This window comes from Cervus canadensis, chromosome 33 (assembly GCF_019320065.1).
Source record: "Cervus canadensis isolate Bull #8, Minnesota chromosome 33, ASM1932006v1, whole genome shotgun sequence".
Lineage (NCBI taxonomy): Eukaryota > Metazoa > Chordata > Mammalia > Artiodactyla > Cervidae > Cervus > Cervus canadensis.
In genome coordinates, this window is record NC_057418.1 from 30,956,641 (window position 1) to 30,978,153 (window position 21,513).

The window sequence follows — 21,513 nt, forward strand, 5'->3', positions numbered from 1 at the left end:
GGTGCTAGTGGTAAAGAGCCTGACTGTCAGTGCAAGAGACGTAAGAGATGCAGGTTCAATCCCCGGGTTGGGAGATCTAAAGTCATCCAGTGTCTGCCTCTTGGGATTAAGGCTGCAGCAAACATTCCAACACATCTTTTCGTGGACACTCACTTCCCTTGCTGGATCAGGGGACAGGGCACAGGTTAGTTTTAGTAGGTACAGCCAGACAGCTTTTCAGTTCACGCTCCCACGGTGATGCACCAGCTTTCCAGTGGTTCCACAGACTCACCAGCACATGGCATCATTAGTCTTTTTAACACCAGCCATTTTGGTGACTGTTTGCTTGAGTCCGTAATTCTTAGCAATCCAAGATAAGCCAAAGCAGAATCATTTGGGCAGTTTTAATTTGAGTACATACATTGCCTTTCTCATTTGTTACTTTTAGAAATGTTAAAAAAAAATAGGAGAGCAGATTTGCTATTTTCTCAGTTTTTATTGCTTGTGCTCCGCACTTGTTGGTTTAATGAGTCATTTTGGCAGGCTTTGGGAGCAGGATATTATGAGAAACATCCCATGAAATCTCTGTTCTCAAGAACCAGGCTATACGGAGCAGGCTGGAAATTTTAAGAGGTAGCAAAAGGTAGCTCAGGTTTCTTTCTCCCTCCTTTCATGAGTGAGTGAGCGAGTGAAGTCACTTAGTTGTTTCCGACTCTTTGCGACCCCATGGACTGTAGTCCACCAGCTCCTCCATCCATGGAATTTTCCAGGCAAGAATGCTGGAGTGGGTAGCCATTTCCTCCTTCAGGGGATCTTCCCGACCCAGGGATCGGACCCAGGTTTCCCACAATGCAGGCAGGCGCTATGCTGTCTGAGCCACCAAGGACAGAGAAGATAGGAAAAGCGGCCAAGCATCTGAAATCGGTTTCCCCTCTTTCCCCCGATCTCCCTGTTTGTAGATTCCTGGTAAAACGGAATGAATGAGTAGAGGTTTTCGTTGTTGCTGTTTTTTAAGTAACAGCTCCAAGTCCCAAGAGGGAATCTGGGATCTGAGGCCATTTGATTATCACCTGGAAGAAGCTTGGGTACTGCGTCCTCTGTCCCACCTCCTCCCAGGACCTTCTCCCAGCTCCCGCTCTCGCCACTTGCCTTTATTGGTCCTTATCGTATTAGATGACGAGCCTTTGTTTCCTGTTCCAGAAACTATTTCAAGTACCTTCTATGTACTTGCGTGCGTGCATGCTAAATCGCTTTAGTTGTGTCTGACTCTTTGTGACCCTCTGGAACAAAGACCCTTTGGAGCCCACCAGGCTCCTCTCTCCATGGGATTCTCTAGGCAAGAATACTGGAGTGGGTTGCCGTGCCCTCCTCTAGGGGATCTTCCCAACCCAGGGGTTGAACCTGCATCTCTTACATTTCTTGCATTGGCAGTCGGGTTCTTTACCACTAGCATCACCTGGGAAGCTCCTCTGTGTACTTGACAGAATGGTGTCTCTGTCAAGGATCTCAGCCTCGAGCAAAGCAGAGAAAGATTCCACTTCTTGGAGCTTATGTTCTAGAGGGAAAAGAGAAGGAGGAAGAGGGATGGGGCATTAATTCTTCGTATGGTGGTCCAGGGTGACCTTAGGAGACCTAAGTGAAGAGGGGATGAGTCATTTTAACAAACGGGCAGGGAGGTTTCCAGGAAAGGGAACAGCAAGAGTGAGGACCCTGAGGATGGGGAGAGCTGGGCGTCGGAGGAGCAGCCGGACCCTTGTGAGCAGGAGACAGGGAGAGATGCCAGGGTGGGTTTTATCCCAAGCATGGCAGGAAGCCACGCCACAGGACTGCAGTTGTAAGTGGTCCCTCCGACGGCTGGGGAGAGTGACCTGGGCCCAGAGGAGGCAGGGTAGTTCTCTGAGGGCGAGGATGCCGTGCGTGTCCAGTAGAGCATCTTGCCAAATCTATCAAAGCTTCAGAATTTGTGACCAACGCCCTCCTCCAGGTGTCTGAGTGAACTCCCTTATCTTGTATCTCGTGGGAGCCTTAACTAAAGGCTCTGCTTGGGCTCTCCTCCAGGCAGAGGGCAGAGGAGACCTGGAGAGACTGCGCTGGCCGCAGGCAAACTCGGCCCCAAGGCCACTGGGTCTGCTCTCCCCCGAGCCTCCCGCTGGCGAGGGGAAGGAAGCCTGTCCTCCTTGAGCGGCCGGCTGGTGCGGACAAGGGTGAGATGACACGCTGTCTGTGACCCCGGAGGCTCTGTTAGTGAGCCGACCTGACTCAGAAGCCATTTGTGCTTTGGGGTTTGGGTGAACCCCTAACATCCCGGTGAAGCAGATGATGGTGCCTAATGCTTTGATGGCTCCCCAGGAAGGAGAAGCCTTCTGGACCTGCCACTAATTAAGACTCAGAGCCGTCTGCTAGGAGGAGATGAGGGTTTGTATCCCTCACCCTCTCAGACCAGTGTAAGATGCTTGGGTTAAGAAATGTGCTGTGAGGACTTCCCTGGTGGTCCAGGGGTTAAGAATCCAGCTGCCACTGCAAGGGACACGGGTTCGATCCCTGCTCTGGCAAGATTCCATATGCTGCGGGGCTACTAAGCCCAGGTGTCAGAACTACTGAGCCCAAGTCCTAGAGCCCACGAGCTGTAACTACTGAAGCCCTCAATATCAGATCTAGAGAGTAGCCCCTGCTCACACAACTAGAGAAAGCCCTTGCACAGTGCCATCAAAAATAAATAAACAAAACATTTTTAAAAAAATGTGCTGGGAAATGAGTGCTGAGGATGAAAAATCTGGTCCACCAGCTCTAGGACTTCTGCCCGAGGGAACCACGTTGTTGAGGACCTACTGTGTTTCAGGAGCTGTGTCAGCAAGGACACTGTTGGAGGATAATAAAAAGCCAGGACGGGTGGAGTGGTCATGATGCACAGTTGACATGTGTTATCTCTAAATCTCACCACCACCTGTAAGTTGGGTGAGATGATTCCCATTTCACAGCTGAGGAGACTGAGGCAGGCAGAAGTAAGCCGTTTGCCTCATCACTCTGCTGGCAGGATGCATAGCTGAGATTCAAAAAAGCACATTCTTTCCTCTGCACAGTGAAGTCTTCCCTCACGTGCCATCAAGTCCCCAAATCTCTCAGGACTCGGTTTAGTTAGTGTTAGTAGTGGTCACTGAGACCACTATGGACTGTAGCCCACCAGGCTCCTCTGTCCATGGGATTCTCCAGGCAAGAATACTGGAGTGGGATGCCGTTTCCTCCTCCAGGGGATCTTCCCAACCCAGGGATCAAACCCAGGTCTCCCGCATTGCAAGCAGATTCTTTATTATCTGAGCCACCAGGTTCGGTTTACTGATCCAAATATGGAAGGGTTGGATAAGACAGCGTTTCAGACCCTTCCAGCTCTTAAGTCCAAGCTCCCATTTGAGGCATCTCCTGGCAAATCCGTGGGTACAGCCCTCTAGTTCTCACACCCTCTGTCTGTCTCCTCCCAGATCTGTCCTGGCTGAATATCGCGGTAGCTTGTGTCGGCCGAATGGGGATCACCATCGTGTTCCAGATGGTGTGTCTGGTCAATGCCGAGCTGTTCCCTACGTTCATCCGGTGAGTGTATCCGGGGCGAGGGGGCGGCTAGCTGCTGACAGGGCTGTGGGCCAGCCGGGCTCACTGAGGACCACTCTTGAAGATGCCCCCCAGGGTGGATGGGTTGACACTGAGATGGGGGTTGGGCATCAAAGACAGAGCCCACGCCTGATGCAGTAGGGAAGGTAAGATGGACTGGTTAAAGTGGACTTGGGGTCGCGTCATGCCCCGTATGGAGGTCCAGCGTGAGAGAAAAGACATCTGGTGAAGGGCAGTTCCTGTTTGGACAGTGACATACACAGCCTTGCCACACGTGGGGTGCAGGTCATCCTGTAAAATCATTGTTACCCGCCTTTCACCTGTGAGCAGGCTGAGCTTTGCAAAGGGAGGGAGACCTTCCCAGAGTCACACAGCTAGAAAGCGGCAGGGTCCAGGTAAGGACACACTTCTTCACCCCTCCTATTTTTTTTTTTATTTTCAGTTGAAGTACGGTTGATTTACAATGATGTGTGTGAATTTCTGCTGCACAACCAAGCGATTCAGTTACACGTATACATATTAATACACTCTTTCTCAGATTCTTTTCCATTATGGTTTGTCACAGGATATTGGGTAACGTTTGCTGTGTCCTACAGTAGGACCTGGCTGTTTGTCTGCCCTGTTTACACTCGTTTGCTTCTGCTAGGCCCAACCTCCCACTCCATCCTTCCCCTTCTCCTCCCTCTTGGCAACCAAGAACACACTTCTTTCCGCCCTTAAAGCTGGTATTTTCCTATGATGACACAATACTTTGTAGACGTAGCAATGGGGCCAGATCATTCATTGTTTCAAGTCAGGTTTATTCAGGTAGAATTTTCTTAGAGCAAGATTCACCCTCAAAGGCACAGTTTGATGAATCTTGATTCCATTCATTTCACCAGCACCACGATCAAGGTGACACAGACACGTTTCCATCATATGCAAATGCTCCCTCCTCTCCCTCTGTGATCTGTTTTCTCCCCTCCCGCCTCCAGCACCTGGCAACCCCTGATCTGATTTCTCTCCTTAGGGCTTTGCTGTTTCTGGAATGTTACATACATGAAATAACTTGGCGGTTAGGCTTTTGTGTTTGGCTTCTTTCGCTTGCCATCAGGGAACCCATACACGCCGTGGCTTGTATCAGTTCCCCAGTCCTTCTTATTGCTGAGTGTGGCTTCCATGCATGGAAGATGGACCACGGTGTGTTTGTCCGTTTTTCAGTTCATGGAGGTTTGGGCTTTTTCCAGAGTGATTACAATACAGGTGCCAATAAGTATTCACTTACGGGTTTATGGGCTTCGTTGTGGCTCAGCTGGTAAAGATTCTGCCTGCAATGCAGGAGACCCTGGTGTGATTCCTGAGTCAGGAAGATCTGCTGGAGAAAGGATAGGCTACCCACTCCAGTATTCTTGGGTTTCCTTGGTGGCTCAGCTGGCAAATAATCTGCCTGCAATGCGGGAGACCTGGGTTCGATCCCTGGGTTGGGAAGATCCCCTGGAGAAGAGAAAGGCTATCCTTTCCAGTATTCTGGCCTGGAGAATTCCATGGACTGTATAGACCATGGGGTTGCAAAGAGTCAGACACGACTGAGAGACTTTCACTCTCACACTTTTCACTTTCATAATTTTATTTATTGATTTTTGGCTGTGCCAAAAATAAGCATCCTCCTTCTAACTGTCTGCAACATAAACTGTCAAGACCCAGGTGTCACTAGTGGTAAAGAACCCGCCTGCCAGTGCAGGAGACACAAGAGATGTGGGTTTGATTCCTGGGTTGGGAAGACCCCCTGGAGGAGGGCATGGCAACCCACTCCAGTATTCTTGCCTGGAGAATCCCATGGACAGAGGAGCTTGGTGGGCTACAGTTCTTAGGGTTGCAAGAGTTGGACACAACTGAAGCAACTTAGCACGCACTCACGCTCTGCTTTGTATTGAAAATCAGCCACCCGTTTTTACCTCTTCTCTATATTGTGTACTCCTTGAAAACAGAAACTACATAGCATACTTGTCTGTACCTCCTGAAACTGCTCTGTAGCTATACTAACCAGGCACCTGGTGCGCGCTGAATGAATGACTAAAGTATCCCAGAGACCTGAATTTTCTTAATTTTATTTTTTAAGATATTTATTTATTTATTATTTAAAATTATTTTTGGCTGCACTGGGTCTTCACTGTTGCATGTAGACTTTCTCTAGTTGCGGCGAGTGGGGACCACTCTCCAGTTGCAACACGTGGGCCTCTCATTGCTGTGGCTTCTCTTGTTGCAGAGCGTGGACTCCAGAGCACAGACAGGCTCAGTAGTTGTGGCGCCTGGGCTTAGGTGCTCTGTGGCCTGGGGGATCTTCCCTGGCCTGGGATGAACCCGTGTCCCCTGCATTGCAAGATAGATTCTGAACCACTGGCCCACCAGGGAAGCCCTATGAATTTTAAAGATGGGAACTAGTTTCTCACTTCTAGCCTCTGTGTGCTAGTAAAATCTTTCTCTCTCTCTCTTTTTTTAAGACTTATTCTCTTAAAATTATTGAAAAAAAATGTTTTTCCTCCTCTTGGAAATCTTACTAAAGCTATTAGAAGAATGAGAAGAATACATGAGGACAGTTTGTTATTTATTACTACTGCATGAGAATCTACATTTTTATCAATGAAAATTTCAACAAAATAATTTAATAGCAACAACAAGGAAGGAGACGCAGAAAAGAAAAAAAAAAACTGCAAATGTCATGTTTGAAAGTAGGATGACCTTGAAAGACAATGTGTAGGAAAAGGGCTGCCTCGTTCAGTGATTGTAAAAGGGTCTAGAAGACTCCAGGGAGGTCCACTGTGGCACCAAATTTGAGACCAGGCCAGTGGTTTTCCAAAGTAGGAAGGGAGCTTGAAGGATCTGACCCACAATCCCTTCTTGGAGGAACAAGATGGGTGCGGGGGCTGGAGGTACGTGTTTCCTTCTTTGGATGCTGTGTGGCTGGAGGGGAAGAGGGGGCGGGCAAGCTGCGGGAGAACACTCAGGAGCCTTAGGGAGCACTGCGCTCTGGGGCAGGATGGAGGAGAGAGACCCTGCAGGGTGGGCGGTTCCACACTGTCTACCTCCGTTGTTGTTTGGTCGCTCAGTCATGTCCGACTCTTTGCAACCCTATGAACTGCAGCACCCCAGGCTTCCCTGTCCTTCCCTATCTCTCGGAGTTTGCTCACACTCATGTTCATTGAGTCAGTGATGCTATCTCACCGTCTCATCCTCTGCTGCCCCCTTCTCCTTTTGCCTTCAGTCTTTCCCGGCATCAGGGTCTTTTCCAATGAGTCGGTTCTTCTCATCAGGTGGCCAAAATGTTGGAGTTTCAGCATCAGTTCTTCCAGTGAATATTCAGGACCGATTTCCTTTAGGATTGACTGGTTTGATCTTCTTGCAGCCCAAGGGACTTTCAAGAGTCGTCTCTAGCACCACAATTTGAAAGCATCAATTCTTTGGCACTCAGCCTTCTTTATGGTCCAACTCTCACATCCATACATGACTACTGGGAAAATCATAGCTTCGACTAGATGGACCTTTGTGGCAAAGTGATGCCTCTGCTTTTTAATATGCTGTCTAGGTTTGTCATAGTACTCCTTCCAAGGAGCAAACGTCTTTTAATTTTATGAGTAGGGATAAGAGAGTCAAAGCATCTAATCACAGACAGCCCTGGCCAGAAAGAGAATTTCTAATAGCTTAAAGCATGCCCTGGTCCCTCTCCACAAATCCTTCTAAAATAGCTGTTACAGAAAGAAATAATAGTATTGAATGCTGAATCACAAATAAAAAAGTAACTTGCCCAGGAGCTATACAGATATATCATGAGATAAAAAGGAGAAAGGAAGAGGAAAAGCAAGTGACAAACGAAGAAAATGCATAGGAAAAATATTATCAGAAAGCAAATGAAAAGTATAGTTAAGTGTATGATGACTAAATGCAAAATAGTAATGAATTAGTCATCTCTGTAAAAGCAGAGAATGTAAGTTCTTGGGAGAATGTGTGATAAGACAACTGATGGTCAGCTCAGGCTAAAAAAAATAAAAAGAAATATTAAAATCTTTCACAAAGGAAAACCACCTTGAAAGCAGTATAGGGAGAATTGATAAAGGAAAGGAAAGGAAAGGTAAGACAGAACTAAGAATTGCAAAGTAAGATTGAAATAAGCAAAGAGTTTAAAAGGCTCAGCGATTATGCTTATATATACATATGTCCCAAAGAAGATCATTGAAATAATGAAACCAAAGAACTTAAGTAAAAAAAGAACTTAAACAACTTCTGGAAATAAAAGAATGCTTGGATCTATGATTTGAAGGTGGCATACAGTGAGTGTTTCAGGAAAACTTGCTTCTGAACAACATTAATAAATATTCCAGTTATGTTACTGTGCTTCAGAGATAAAGAAAGGTTTATGAGGTACCCAGGCTGAAAGTGTAAGTCACATATACAAAGAGGAAATCAAGCTGATATCATTTGATGAAGACAGTGAAACAATGCCTGAAATGATCCCAATGACAGAAAATGTAACTCAATGAATTTTATCCAAACTCCTTTTCCCAAATAAAAACAACATCCAATTATTTTGTTCCTTAAAAAATATGGTTCCTACAAAACTTTTCCAAAAAAGCTATTAGAGAAAAAATTCTCAGTAAACACAGTAAGTGGAGTAATACTTCAAAATTACTGATGGTGATCACCGAATCTGAGATTAAAACCCTCAGTTTCTGTTTTGATTACAGAATATAAATTGACAATACAGAAATGCCGTAACTAAAAATGGTCTACAGCTTGCCGGGCTCCTCTGTCCATGGAATTCTCCAGGCAAGGATGCTGGAGTCATTCCCTTCTCCAGGGGATCTTCTTGTCTCAGGGGTGGAGCCCAGGTCTCCTGCCTTGCAGGCAAGTTCTTTACCATCTAAGCCATCAGGGAAGCTCAATAACTAAAAAAAGTTGGAAAGGAAGAGAGAGAGAATGTTGGAGGTGGTGTGATACACTGATTTTCTCAATACTTTATCCAGGAAAAAATGTATCACTAAAAATGAATAAATTAAGTGGTTTTATAGGCATATTTTAAGAGATGAAGGCAAACAGTAAAAACAATGATATTATTAACTACAGTCAGTGCATGGAGGGATGGTTTGAGGAGAAAGTAAAAAAACACTAATTTTAAAGTAGTTCATAATAGTTAACCAATACTATCTAAAGAAATAAAGTATTAAGTGTATTACATAAAGTTATAAAGGTAATCTTTGGGATAAAAATCAAACCTTCCAAATTATCAGAAAAAGTACATATAACCAACACAAACTGAGAAATAAAAGACACAGAAAACAATAAAAACGTGGCATATGTTAAAATATTTATAAAATATTGATAAACAGTTAATGACAGAATTAAGAACAAACATTTCTGATATTTAAATAACTATAAAGAGACTCAACTCATTTATTGAAAAACAAAAGTAAAAAGACTCTAATTTCATTATAAAGCAAAATCCAACAATTTGCTGCATAGTTGAAGTACAACTTGTCCTCGGAAAGGTTGAAAAGCAAGGAATGCCCCACAGCAGGGGCTTCCGCAGAGGCTCAGTGCTAGAGAATCCACCTGCAGTGCAGGAGACTCAGGAGACATGTGTTTGATCCCTGGGTTTGGAGGATCCCCTGGAGGAGGAAATGGCAACCCACTCCAGTACTCTTGCCTGGAGAATCCCATGGACGGAGGAGACTGGTGGGCTACGGCCCATATGGGGTCGCAAAGAGTCAGACGTGACCGAGCGCACAGCACACACATACTAGGTAAATGGAAACAAAAATATAGCAAGAACCACGATTTTATCAGACAAAGCTGAATTTATGGCAAAAATTATTAAGACAAAGAAGACCCTAAATTGTAGTTAAGAGAAAATCCACAATGGTTTCATAGGATAGTTTTACAAAACATTTAATTAATAGAAAACTTCAGTGATCCACAGTTCTAGAATATAGGAAAAGGAGGAAGTTTAAAAAAAAATTGTTTATAAAGTTCTCATGATATTGGTGTCAAATAACAAAGGAAACAGAAAACTGTGAATATTATTTATGAATGATAAATTCAAATCCTAAACAATGTATTACCAAACAGAATAGTGGAGCACATTAAAATAATAATGCATCTACCTAAGATGAGTTATTCTAGGAATACAAAGATAGCTTAATATTAGAAAATCATAGCATAGTTCATGCTAATAAAAGAGAAAATTGTACTCTTCTCTCCATAGATAAAAGAGGCATTCAATAAAAGTCGACATCTATTTTTATTTTTTAAATCTCTCAATAAACATGGATAGATAATTTTTCAGATAGTTTTCTCAGTATGTCTCCCAGTTAAAAACAAAGATATTATTGAAAGCTGGTGAATCAAGTAAATTACAAAGCATATTTAAAGATTATAATGGCAAACACTAAGGAAACAACTAAACTGAGGTCATAGAGGGAGACCTTGGGAAGGGAAGAAAAATGTACTAATGTTATAATTACTCATTTTAGGGAGTAAGAAATTGTGCAAATGATGTAACAGAAGAAGCTTAAAAGGATAAAACTTTTCTTGATTTATCGTTCCTGATTTAACCATGTCTTCGACCCAAAGCTCAAGATTATTTACAGGAATACACTGGGGTGGCTATATTCATAAAGGACAGAATGATCAAAAACTATTGCCAGTGATAAAGAGGTCATTTCAAGTAGATGGTTTCCTCCCTAGTTTTCTTCGTCCTTCATTTCTTAATCTCCTCTCTTTATTCTTCCCTGTCCCTCTATGTGAAAGCAAAAACTCTAATCACACCAACCAGTTCTCCAAATCTCCAGAAAGTTGTTACAATCCAATTCTGACATTCAGTTCAGTTCAGTTCAGCCACTCAGTCATGTCTGACTCTTTGTGACCATGTGGACTGCAGCACGCCAGGCCTCCCTGTCCATCATCAACTCCCAGAGCTTGCTCAAACTCATGCCCATCAAGTTGGTGATGCCATCCAACCATCTCATCCTCTGTCATCCCCTTCTCCTGCTGCCTTCAATCTTTCCCAGCATCAGGGTCTTTTCCAATGAGTCAGTTCTTCACATCAGGTGGCCAAAGTATTGGAGCTTCAGCTTTATCATCAGTCTTTCCAATGAATATTCAGGACTGATTTCCTTTAGGATGAACTGGTTGGATCTCCTTGCAGTCCAAGGGTCTCTCAAGAGTCTTCTCCAACACCACAGTTCGAAAGTATCAATTCTTTGGTGCTCAGCTTTCTTTATAGTCCAACTCTCATATCCATACATGACTACTGGAAAAACCATAGTCTTGACTAGATGGACCTTTGTTGGCAAAGTAATGTCTCTGCTTTTTAATATGCTGTCTAGGTTGGTCATAGCTTTTCTTCCAAGGAGCAAGTATCTTTTACTTTCATGTCTGCAGACACCATCTGCAGTGATTTTAGAGCCCCCAAAATAAAGTCTGTCACTTTTTCCATTGTTTCCCCATCTATTTGCCATGAAGTTATGGGACTGAATGCCATTATTTTAGTTTTCTGAATGTTGAGTTTTAAGCCTGCTTTTTCACTCTCCTCTTTCACTTTCATCAAGAGACCCTTTAATTCTTCTTCGCTTTCTCCCATAAGGGTGGTGTCATCTGTGTATCTGAGGTTACTGATATTTCTCCCAGCAATCTTGAGTCCAGCTTTTGCTTCATCCAGCCCAGCATTTCACATGAAATTCTGACATTAACTACTCGGAATTAGCAACCTCCCTCCTAGAGTTCATTAATTTGCTATAAGGCTCACGGAACTCAGGGAAGCAGTTACACTTACTCATTTGTTATAGAGGTTATAAACAGGCAACCAGAGGAAGAGATTCACAGGGCAAGGCTAGCAGAGTCTAGCACAGGCACGTCTGTCCCCCTGGAGCTGGGATGTGCCATTCTGTTAGCACATTATGTAGGTGCGGTTGATGAATTTGTCAGTGATTTTTTTAAATTAATTAATTTATTTTTGGTTGTGCTGGGTCTTCGTGGCTGTGCTTGGGCTTTCTCCAGTTGTGGTGAGCACGGGCTACTCTTCCTTCAGGACCACAGGCTCAGTAGTTGCAGCACGCGGGCTCAGTGGTTGTGGCATACGAGCTTAGTTGCTCCACAGCATGTGGAATCTTCCCGGACCAGGGATGGAACCCATGTCCCCTGCATTGGCAGGTGGATTTCTATCCACTCTGCCAACAGGGAAGCCCAGTCCTCAGAGATTAACCCCATCTCCAGCCCCTCTCCCCTCCCTGGAGGTTGGGGAATGGGCAGTGTAATTGCTTTAGCGTTAAGTTCACCATTTGGAAAATTGATTCACAGAAATGGCATCTATTTTGGTCTCTGTATTTTACCAGGAACCTTGGCATGATGGTGTGTTCCTCCCTGTGTGATTTGGGTGGGGTTCTCACCCCATTCCTCGTCTTCAGGCTGATGGAGGTTTGGCAAGGCTCGCCGCTCATTTTGTTTGGTAAGACTTCATTGCACATTTACCATTTCTTATTCACAGCCCAGTGTGAATAGTTGATAACTACTTGATGAGTGAATGGTATCCCGCAGTGAGTGTACAGAAGGGAAGGATGGTACCTGCTCTTTTCCTGTCTCCTGGCTCCTGTGTCTTGCTTCACGGGAAAGACAAGATGCCATTCTTATAACATGGCCCAGAGGTTTCTGTTCTGTGGCTCTGGAGTCCAATAATTCCTTCTACAGAATAGAACAGGAGAGCATTTTTGACATAGCCTCCTGGTTTCTGATGAATTTGACTCCTAACTTTGGTGAACTTAACATGCGATCACTAGAGGTTTGAAGATGCTAGGTTATCACTCCACTTCTGCTTCCAGGTCTTAACAGTTGACAACGGACACAAAGGGACAATGGGAATCCAAGTTCAGTACCTGGTTTGTTACTGGTTATGTTAGATTGGAGGAAGAGGAGGGAACTCCTCCGCTTCTCCCCAAGCCTGCCACTTAGCAGAGGGCAGATCGACGGCCCATGTGTGGCGAGCTGCCACGTCTGGGCCAGGTGAACCCATGAGGGTAGGGTGGAGTGGGAGTGGGTGAGCAGCAAGAGAGGCCCACACTGCCCACGTACACATCACCTAGGCGCCCTGTCGTATATGTGTAGTAGCTATCATATACACTGTAGGTTTATAAATGGGCGTCCCAGGTGGCGCGGTGGTAAAGAATCTGCCTGCCAGTGCAGGAGATGCGGGTTCAATCCCTGGATTGGGAAGATCCCTCTGAGGAGGAAATGGAAACCCACTCCAGTATCGAAAATCCCATGGATAAAAGAGCCTGGAAGGCTGCAGTCCATGGAGCCACAAAGAGCCAGACATAACTGAGTGACTGAGCATGCGTGCATCATTTATATCATACAATTATATATCATATTACATTATATCATATATATATACATATAATAAGGGCTTCCCAGGTGGTGCTAGCGGTAAGGAACCTGCCTGCCGATGTAGGAGACGTAAGAGACGCGGGTTTGATCCCTGGTTTGGGAAGATCCCTGGAGGAGAGTGTGGCAACCAATTCCAGTATTCTTACCTGGAGAATCCCATGGACCCAGGAGCCTTGTGGGCTACAGTCCCTGGAGTCTCAAAGCATCAGACATGACTGAAGTGACTTAGTGTGTGTGCACGCATACAGTTGCTACATATATACTTTACATATATAGTTACTAGTCAAAATTGAGTTTGCTATTGTTCCCAAGGTACCTGAACCAATAAATCCCCCTACTATTTAAACATCAGGTGCTTTAGAACTGTATTCTTAGGTACATGTACAATGAGGCTTTCTGGGTAGCTCAGCTGGTAAAGAATCCGCCTGCAATGCAGGAGACCTGGGTTGGATCCCTGGGTTGGAGGAGGGCATGGTAGGTAACTACTCCAGTATTCTTGCCTGGAGAAGTCCATGGACAGAGGAGCCTGGTGGGCTACAGTCCAAGGGATCGCAAAGAGTCGGACACGACTGAGCGACTAAGCACATTACAGGTGTACAAGGAGGGAAGTGTTTCCTTTTCTTACTCTGCCATTTCCCCGTTATCGTATCGCTTTTAATTTCCTAGATGTCCCTGACTTTTGGAAGTGGCCCTCACACATGTATTGCCTACACATCTCTTTAGTTAGCTGTCATCATCTGTAAATGGGGTTGGCCACGCTCTAACGGCTCCATGTTGAATCTGTCTTGTTTGAAGCGGCTTTGGGGCTGGTTGCCGGGGGAATGACACTGCTTCTTCCAGAGACCAAGGGGATCACTTTGCCAGAGACCATCGAGGATGCCGAGAACCTGCAGAGGTGAGCCCTGGCCACTGAGGGACCCAGGGGCCCATGTTAGACGTGCCCTCCCTGTTATGAGCACTCTCCATTTCCTGTCTCCTGGGAGAGCTTTACAGGTCTTGTTCAGCCTGTTATCACCCCCAGAGCTGCTACAGAGAGAAACACAATGCAGTGACTGTTGGCTAAAAAGGCAAGCAGGGAGAACAGGAGTGTACGTTTTCGGTTGACAGTCATCGGCTCTAAACCATGAGACACGAGGTTTTGTTTGTGATGCTATGCTGACCACGCGGAGCACCACGGCCCCTAGCTCACCCCAGAGTTGTTGGGAGCTATTTTTATATCAATCTTCTGTCTTTTTTGTGACTGTTGATTCAAATTCCTTAGTGACTTTCTTCACAAAGAAGGACTTAAAACTTTCACTCCTGTAACAGGGACAAGGGCTTCAGTGGAGTCTCGGGTCCTACCCTTAAAGCCATCAAACAGGAAAAGGAGAAAAAGTGTGATGATATAGTCATTACAGGCTTGGTTCTCTGGATTCCATGTGAGGACCCACATGTCCCTGGGAAGTAGAGAGAAGAGACTCTGGGGACTCATTAAGGCTTAGGTTCAGTCCAGGGGCAGCCACCTACTTGGCCATGTGACCTTGGGAATGTCATTGAACCCTCTAACCTTCATTTCCTTGCCTAAAAAATAGCCACAGTAATACTTAATTGAGAAGTCTGCTGTGAAAATTCAATGAGGTTAAGTAGGTGACAACGACTTATCCACTGCCTGGCACATAGTAGGTGTTCAACAAATCTTAGATTCTTGCCATTCTTCATGCACATTGTGTGATTTCCTCAGTGATTCTCAAATTTACTTTGCAGAGGAGTCACAAATGGAGCTTGCTAAAATGCAGATTCCTAGGCCCTTTAGGTTTTTGACTTCATAACTGAATGCGGGAACCTGATCTTTTAATGACAATCAATACCCGGCAGTGCACCTCGCTTTGAGAAATTCTTCATCTCTCAATACTGATAAGGGACACACACTCTATTTGAACTGTAAGCACATTTTGTCACACGTGTCGTAGACACAAACAGCTACACATTTGTCCTTGCTGAAAATATCTTCCTTTGGTCCCAAGGAGTAGGCACATATAGCTAAGGCTGACTACCTGATTTTGAAAAGTTTCGTTATAATTTGTTAATAGGCACTTGGTCGTCTTTTACGATGTTGTGTTTATCCCTTCACTCCATCATCAGAGCCCTTCCTGCCCTGCCGGGGGAGGCCAGGGCTTCTGCCTGGAGCTCTATGCCGCCATGGACACCCTCTCTTCTTGATAATGCCTTTCACTATGTATAATCCCCACTTATTTCATTATCTGTCTTCTCAGCTATATGAATTTCTTAAATAGAGAGAGCATTTCAATGACACCTTCTTGGGACTTCCCAGGTCGTCCAGTGGCTAAGACAGCATGCTCCCAAAACAGGGGGCCTGGGTTCAATCTCCAGTCAGGGAACTAGATTCCACATGCTGCAACTAAAAGATCCCACATGCTGCAACAAAATCCCTTGTAGCCAAATCAATTGATCAGTTAAAAAATGACACCTTCTTCCCTACTTTCCAGGAAACAAGGTCAGGGAATGGGAGTGATGGGAACTCTGGCTAATAGATGGCTTGCAGTGCGTCAACTTCACTGAGTTTCAGATGCCGTCTCACCCCATCCTCTCAAAACATTGTGAGGCAGTTGTTGTCACTAGCACACCTACTCTATGGATAAAGGAAATCGTGAGAGATAGCCCCGAGCCCCAGCTTCAGAATGGAATGCTGACTCTCAGGTGAGGTTGTGAGACAGAACAGATGCTCTGTGGAAGGGTCGGCAAACCCTTTCTGTAAAGGACCAAGGAGTAAATATTTCCAGCTTCGGGGACATTCCATCTTTGTCACCAGGTTCTGCCCTTTCAGAATGAAAGCAGTCACAGTTCATAAATGAACGGGCATGGCTGGGTTCCAGCACAACTTTATTTATGGACGTTGACATTGAGAGTTCATCTACTCTTCAAGTGTCAAGAAATAATATTTTACATTTGACTTTCAAAAACTATGTAAAAATCTAAGAAACCATACTTAGTGCACAGGCTGTAGTGAAACAGGCGGAGAACCAGAACCGACCACCTGAGGTCTCTGCTGACCCTGTTCTTCTTCATCACCTGCTGTGTATGTTCTCACCTTCTCTTTTGAGATTTATTCCCAGGTGAAACTTTGCAACAGATTCTTAAAATGCCATTATTGATTTTAACTTAAAAACTAAAAAGAGGTTTTTATTTCTTTGGCTGCATCAGATCTATAGTTGTGGCAGGCAGGATCTAGTTCCCTGACCAGGGATCGAACCTGGGGCCGCCTGCTTTGGGAGTGCGGAATCTTAGCCACCGGACCACCAGGGAAGTTCCTATTGTAACTTAAATTTTTCTTTTTGGTTGCTGCAGGAAAGCAAAACCCAAAGAAAACAAGATTTACCTTCAGGTTCAAACATCAGAACTCAACGCACAGGCACCCGAGAGAGATGCTTCGCAGGGGACCGCGTGGCAGAAATGAGGACCGAGTTCTCACCTGGAGAGATGTTCAGAAGCCCTGAGCTCTTCCTCCCACCCGCCTGCCCTCAAACCAATACCAGTTGTAAAGAGTGCTAACTGTGCTTTGTTCTATTTTGTTTTCTTGAAGTCTCTCAAAGCTCTGGCTGTCTTTTATCTGCTTATCTTCTCTAGTGAGAGCTGTTGGTGGTTAGCAGGTACTTACTTATCGAAAGTATTTTGAAAGCCCAGTAGCACTTAAATACTCTTAGACCAGAGGCGTCCGTCATTGGTTTCCTAAAATAAGAATTGTTTTATTCACTCTCTGTAAGAAAACGTCTTTGTAGGCATCATGTTGGCAAAAGTATTTTAGCACGTAGGCTCCTTGGAGGACTACTGGTTTATGAACATGGTGACTCTTCCAGCCAACTCTACCCTAAGCATGCTTATACACCTGTGATGGCACAAAACCGGCTCCTTATTCCAAGACCAGAAGGTCTATAAGACTTTTGGGGGGAAGAGTTTCTGTGACCCGCATTTTAGGAATGCTTTATTCTATTTCACTCTTGCTTTTAGTTCTTATTGGTGATTCTAGAAGATGAACTCATTTGCGAACAATGGAATATCACAGTGAACCTATCAGAAAGAAGAGTTCAGCTTACTTCTTTTTATAATTTTTAAAAGACATTTTTTTACTTCACTGACTGGCGTGTGGGATCTTAGTTCCCTGACCACAGATTGAACACATGTCCCCTGTATTGGAAGCGTGGAGTCAACCCACTGGACCACCGGGGAAGTCCCAAGTTCAATTTACTCTGAGTTAGTAGTAACTGGCTCAAGTTCTAGTTCAAGAAGTGATTTCGTTCCTGGAGAACACAGAAAGTTTATTCATTTTAAAAGTTCTTTACTCGTGAGACAAACCACAAATGAGGACCCTTCAGAACACACTGTGGGAGAAAAGATTCTAATGCAAATTGGAGGCGTGATCAAAGACATGTGGTTGTATTATAAACACTTCTGGCCAGATTGGCTAACCCAAGGGATGGCCTCGCGGACTTGAGATGTCAGGATTTCGTTCTGGGCAGCATCTGATCTTCCTTTGAGAGTGGACATGGGCTAATTGGAAACCTGAAACTCTGCTGTTGGTAAAAGAACAAAAACAAAAAAATCAGCTAGATTTGAATTTTTAAAATTGTAAATAAATAAATAACCAAAACAAAACCACATCTGGGCCCATGGAGGGGACCATTTCAGCTCCATTTCAGCTTCTCCCAAGCAAAGCCCTGATTCTGAGTCTTCTCTTTCTGACTGTCACAGTTAGACTCTTTATTTACTGGTAGCAAATACATTAATTGCAGGCTTTGAATCCATTTTTCAAATGTGTATTAAAAAATACCCTCTCTGATTTTTCTTAGAATCTTGGGCAAAACTTCTGAAGAAGGCTTTAGACACAGAGGATGCTGTTGTTTTTCAGTTGCTAAGTTGTGTCTAACTCCCTGCAACCTCATGGACTGCAGCACACCAGACTTCCCTGTCCTTTACTACCTCCCGGTGCTTGCTCAAACTCATGTCCATTGAGTCGATGATGCCATCCAACCATGTCATCCTCTGTCGTCCCCTTCTCCTCCTGCCTTCAATCTTTCCCAGCATCAGGGTCTTTTCCAATGAGTCAGCTCTTTGCCTCAGGTGGTCAAAGTATTGGAGCTGGGTCATTGTTAACAATAACAGTAAAACCTCTGATTTTCCTTCTGCTCAGAAGCCATGTCTGGACAAAGCAGACACGTGGTTCTGAGAGAGAAGCAGGCCACCCTTGAACATCACAAGGGTTTGGATCAGAGTGAAGCCTGTCTGAACCATGAAGGAGTGCTTCTCTGCTGACCCGGGAGCAGCTTCTCCAGGGCACAGGATGAAAACCATGCGTCAGGAGGGGACACTGGGCTCCTGACTCCTGGCTGTGGCTACAACAGAGCCAGAGGCAGCCCTGTTGGGGTCAGGGGGTGGGGCACAGAAGGCACGCGAACACTTGGAGCGCCTGGGAGGTGTGACTCAGGCCTCAGGACGCAGGCAGCTCCTGGAAAGGGCGTGGCAGCCATGCATCCCCAGGCCTCCTCCCCGGAAGAAGTCCTGTTCCTTCAGCATGCATCTACTGAGCACCTGTTGTATGCATGCCTCTGTCATCTTGACCTCTTTGAGAACCAGAAGGCAGCTATAGATGTGCTGGGACCAGTGTCCACACAGGGACTCACAGTAGAAATGACACCTTTGTGAGGTCATTTCAGTCATCCTGTTGGATGTGGCGGAGCAGCACAGCCAACCTCAAAGGAAGCGGAGGGATGTGAGGGTCTCAACGACCGCTCCCCAGTCCTGCCCCGATGTTTCCTGTAGTGTCTAGAACCCCACGTTTAGAGATTTCTCCCTGCAGATCTTGAAAGTTAACCCCTAATGGCTGAGAGCTAAGCCCTGATGGTTGAGAGCTAACCCCTGATGAGACAGAGGAAGCAATGAGGGTGGGGCTGCCTGCCTGGTCGGACCCAGTGAGGACAGGCGGGCGGGGACAGTGCCTATAGAGGGCGGGTGACTGCAGGACAGGAAGCGTGCTCCCTGGGACACAGCGTAGCCCTAAAGCGGCAACGTTATGTCACAGAAGGTGACCCAACCCTGGAATGAGCCGAGTGTGACTCCCACGCCTCCTCCACCATCTGCTGATTTTATGGCCTCGTCCTAGCTCCAGGCCACCTGATCTCCACATCTGCATGGCCTAGGGGACCCTCTGAGCTCCAAATGGAGAAACCGCTGAGCCATCCAACACGGGAGTCCCTGCACCAGTTGCTAAGGGCAACCTGTCCTATTGTCCACCCCATTATATCTCCTCCCTGCAGGTGAAGTTTCAAAGTCTGATATTTTAAGATGTCGGTGGAGCTCCCTGGGGGCGCGTTAGTCTAATGCAGTGGTTTAAATGTGCCTGTAACTGAAATCTCCCAAATATCTGAAGCTTAAACAAGCTAAAATTTCTTTCTCACATTGAAGAAGCTCGAGGCTGTCTGTCTGGTGCTGGCTGATGGCTTGGGGACTGGTTCTGGCACCACCATCTCATTGCTCTTCTGGACAGGGCTTCCCAGGCCCCAGGTGGCTGCTGGGGCACACCCATTGTACTCACACGCACTGCAAGGGACGGGGCACAGCAGGGAGGCCACTTCCTGGAAGAACGAGGACTTCAGATAGAAGCTAAGTCCGAGAAACACAAGATGGCATTTCCCACACATTTGAATTTCGTGGCCTGAGAACTCGTGAAGTGATGCCATACACATCAGTCTGCAAGTTAACATTCTTCCGTTACAGGCCACGTGGGTCTGATTCTTTGTAATGACTGTACAGTGATGCATTGAGCAAGAGAATTGATTCAGCCATTTCTGTTCCTAGAATTTGGTCCCCTTCACTGGAAATCAAATGATAGTGCTTTTTTTGTTGTTGTTCTTGGCTCTCCTGCCCCATCCTGCTTTGCCACCTTCTCTCTGACTGTCCTTGGAGTGGCCGGCGGGCCATCAGGACTGCAACCCGGCACCACTTCCTGACCAGGCCTTCCCTCCTGGACAGTTCACGATCTAGTCCTGACCTTTCAAGCATTTTGTGAGCTAAACACATTTTTCTTGCTGATCCAAATTCTGTTTGACTCACCTTACCAATTCATTTTGTTCTCTCTGTCTTTCTCAAACATTTCACATGCCATATTATGTTACATATAAAAATCACCCCAAACATACAAGACTGTGTGTAAAATTTCTTAGTAGGTACATTTTCCAAAATTCTCCAAGTGAGGCTTCAACAGTGCATGAGCCGAGAACTTCCAGATGTTCAAGCTGGATTTAGAAAAGGCAGAGGAACCAGAGATCAAATTGCCAACATCTGTTGGATCATAGAAAAAGCAAAAGTATTTCAGAAAACAACTACTTCTGCTTTATTGACTACACCAAAGCCTTTGACTGTGCAGATCATAACAAACTGGAAAATTCTTAAAGAGATGGGAATACCAAACCATCTTACCTGCCTCCTGAAAAATCTGTATGCAGGTCAAGAAGCAACAGTTAGAACCAGACATGGAACAACAGACTGGTTCCAAACTGGGAAAGGAGTACATCAAGGCTGTATATTGCCACCTTGCTTATTTAATTTATATGCTGGACTGGATGAAGCACAAGCTGGAATCAAGATTGCCAGGAGAAATATCAATAGCCTCAGATATGCAGAATATACCACCCTTATGGGAGAAAGCAAAGCAAAGAGCCTCTTGATGAAAGTGAAAGAGGAGGGTGAAAAAGCAGGCTTAAAACTCAACATTCAGAAAACTAAGATCGTGGCATCCGGTCCCATCATTTCATGGCAAATAGATGGGGAAACAATGGAAACAGTGACAGACTTTATTTTCTTGGGCTCTAAAATCACTGCAGATGGTGACTGCAGCCATGAAATTAGAAGATGCTTGCTCCTTGGAAGAAAAGCTATGACCAACCTAGATAGCATATTAAAAAGCAGAGACATTACTTCGCCAACAAAGGTCCATCTAGTCAAAGCTGTGGTTTTTCCAGTGGTCATGTATGGGTGTGAGAGTTGGACCATAAAGAAAGCTGAGCTCTGAATTTATGGTTTTCAACTGTGGGGTTGGAGAAGACTCTTGAGAGACCCTTGGACTGCAAGGAGATCCAACCAGTCAATCCTAAAGGAAATCAGTCCTGAATATTCATTGGAAAGACTGATGATAAAGCTGAAGCTCCAATACTTTGGCCACCTGATGTGAAGAACTGACTCATTGGAAAAGACCCTGATGCTGGGAAAGATTGAAAGCAGGAGGAGAAGGGGACGACAGAGGATGAGATGATTGGATGGCATCACCAATTTGGTGGAAATGAGTTTGAGTAAGTTCCAGGTGTGGGTGATGGACAGGGAGGCCAGGTGTGCTGCAGTCCATGGGGTCTCAAAGAGCTGGACATGACTGACCAACCGAACTGAACTGACATTTTTCCAAACATCTCAGTTAAAAATTTTGCTCTGTCTTAGTTAAATAAGTCCCTTCCCACTAGATACTATATTGTTGTT

The 21,513-nt window shown here is 45.3% G+C and overlaps 1 protein-coding gene across 2 annotated transcripts in view; it reads left to right on the plus strand.

Annotated features, from left to right (window-relative positions):
• Nucleotides 1–17,643, plus strand: part of SLC22A1 (solute carrier family 22 member 1) — a 36,881-nt gene extending 19,238 nt beyond the window's left edge. The window contains exons 8-11 of one of the 2 annotated variants that reach the window (XM_043457382.1): nucleotides 3,456–3,564; nucleotides 11,946–12,058; nucleotides 13,789–13,888; nucleotides 16,339–16,547. In XM_043457382.1, the coding sequence (XP_043313317.1) occupies nucleotides 3,456–3,564; nucleotides 11,946–12,058; nucleotides 13,789–13,888; nucleotides 16,339–16,447 (431 nt within the window). In that variant the 3' untranslated portion in view covers nucleotides 16,448–16,547. Of the gene's footprint in view, nucleotides 1–3,455; nucleotides 3,565–11,945; nucleotides 12,059–13,788; nucleotides 13,889–16,338 lie in introns of both variants that reach the window. The other variant, XM_043457383.1, reaches the window with a different exon arrangement.
• Nucleotides 17,644–21,513: the final 3,870 nt, after the last annotated feature.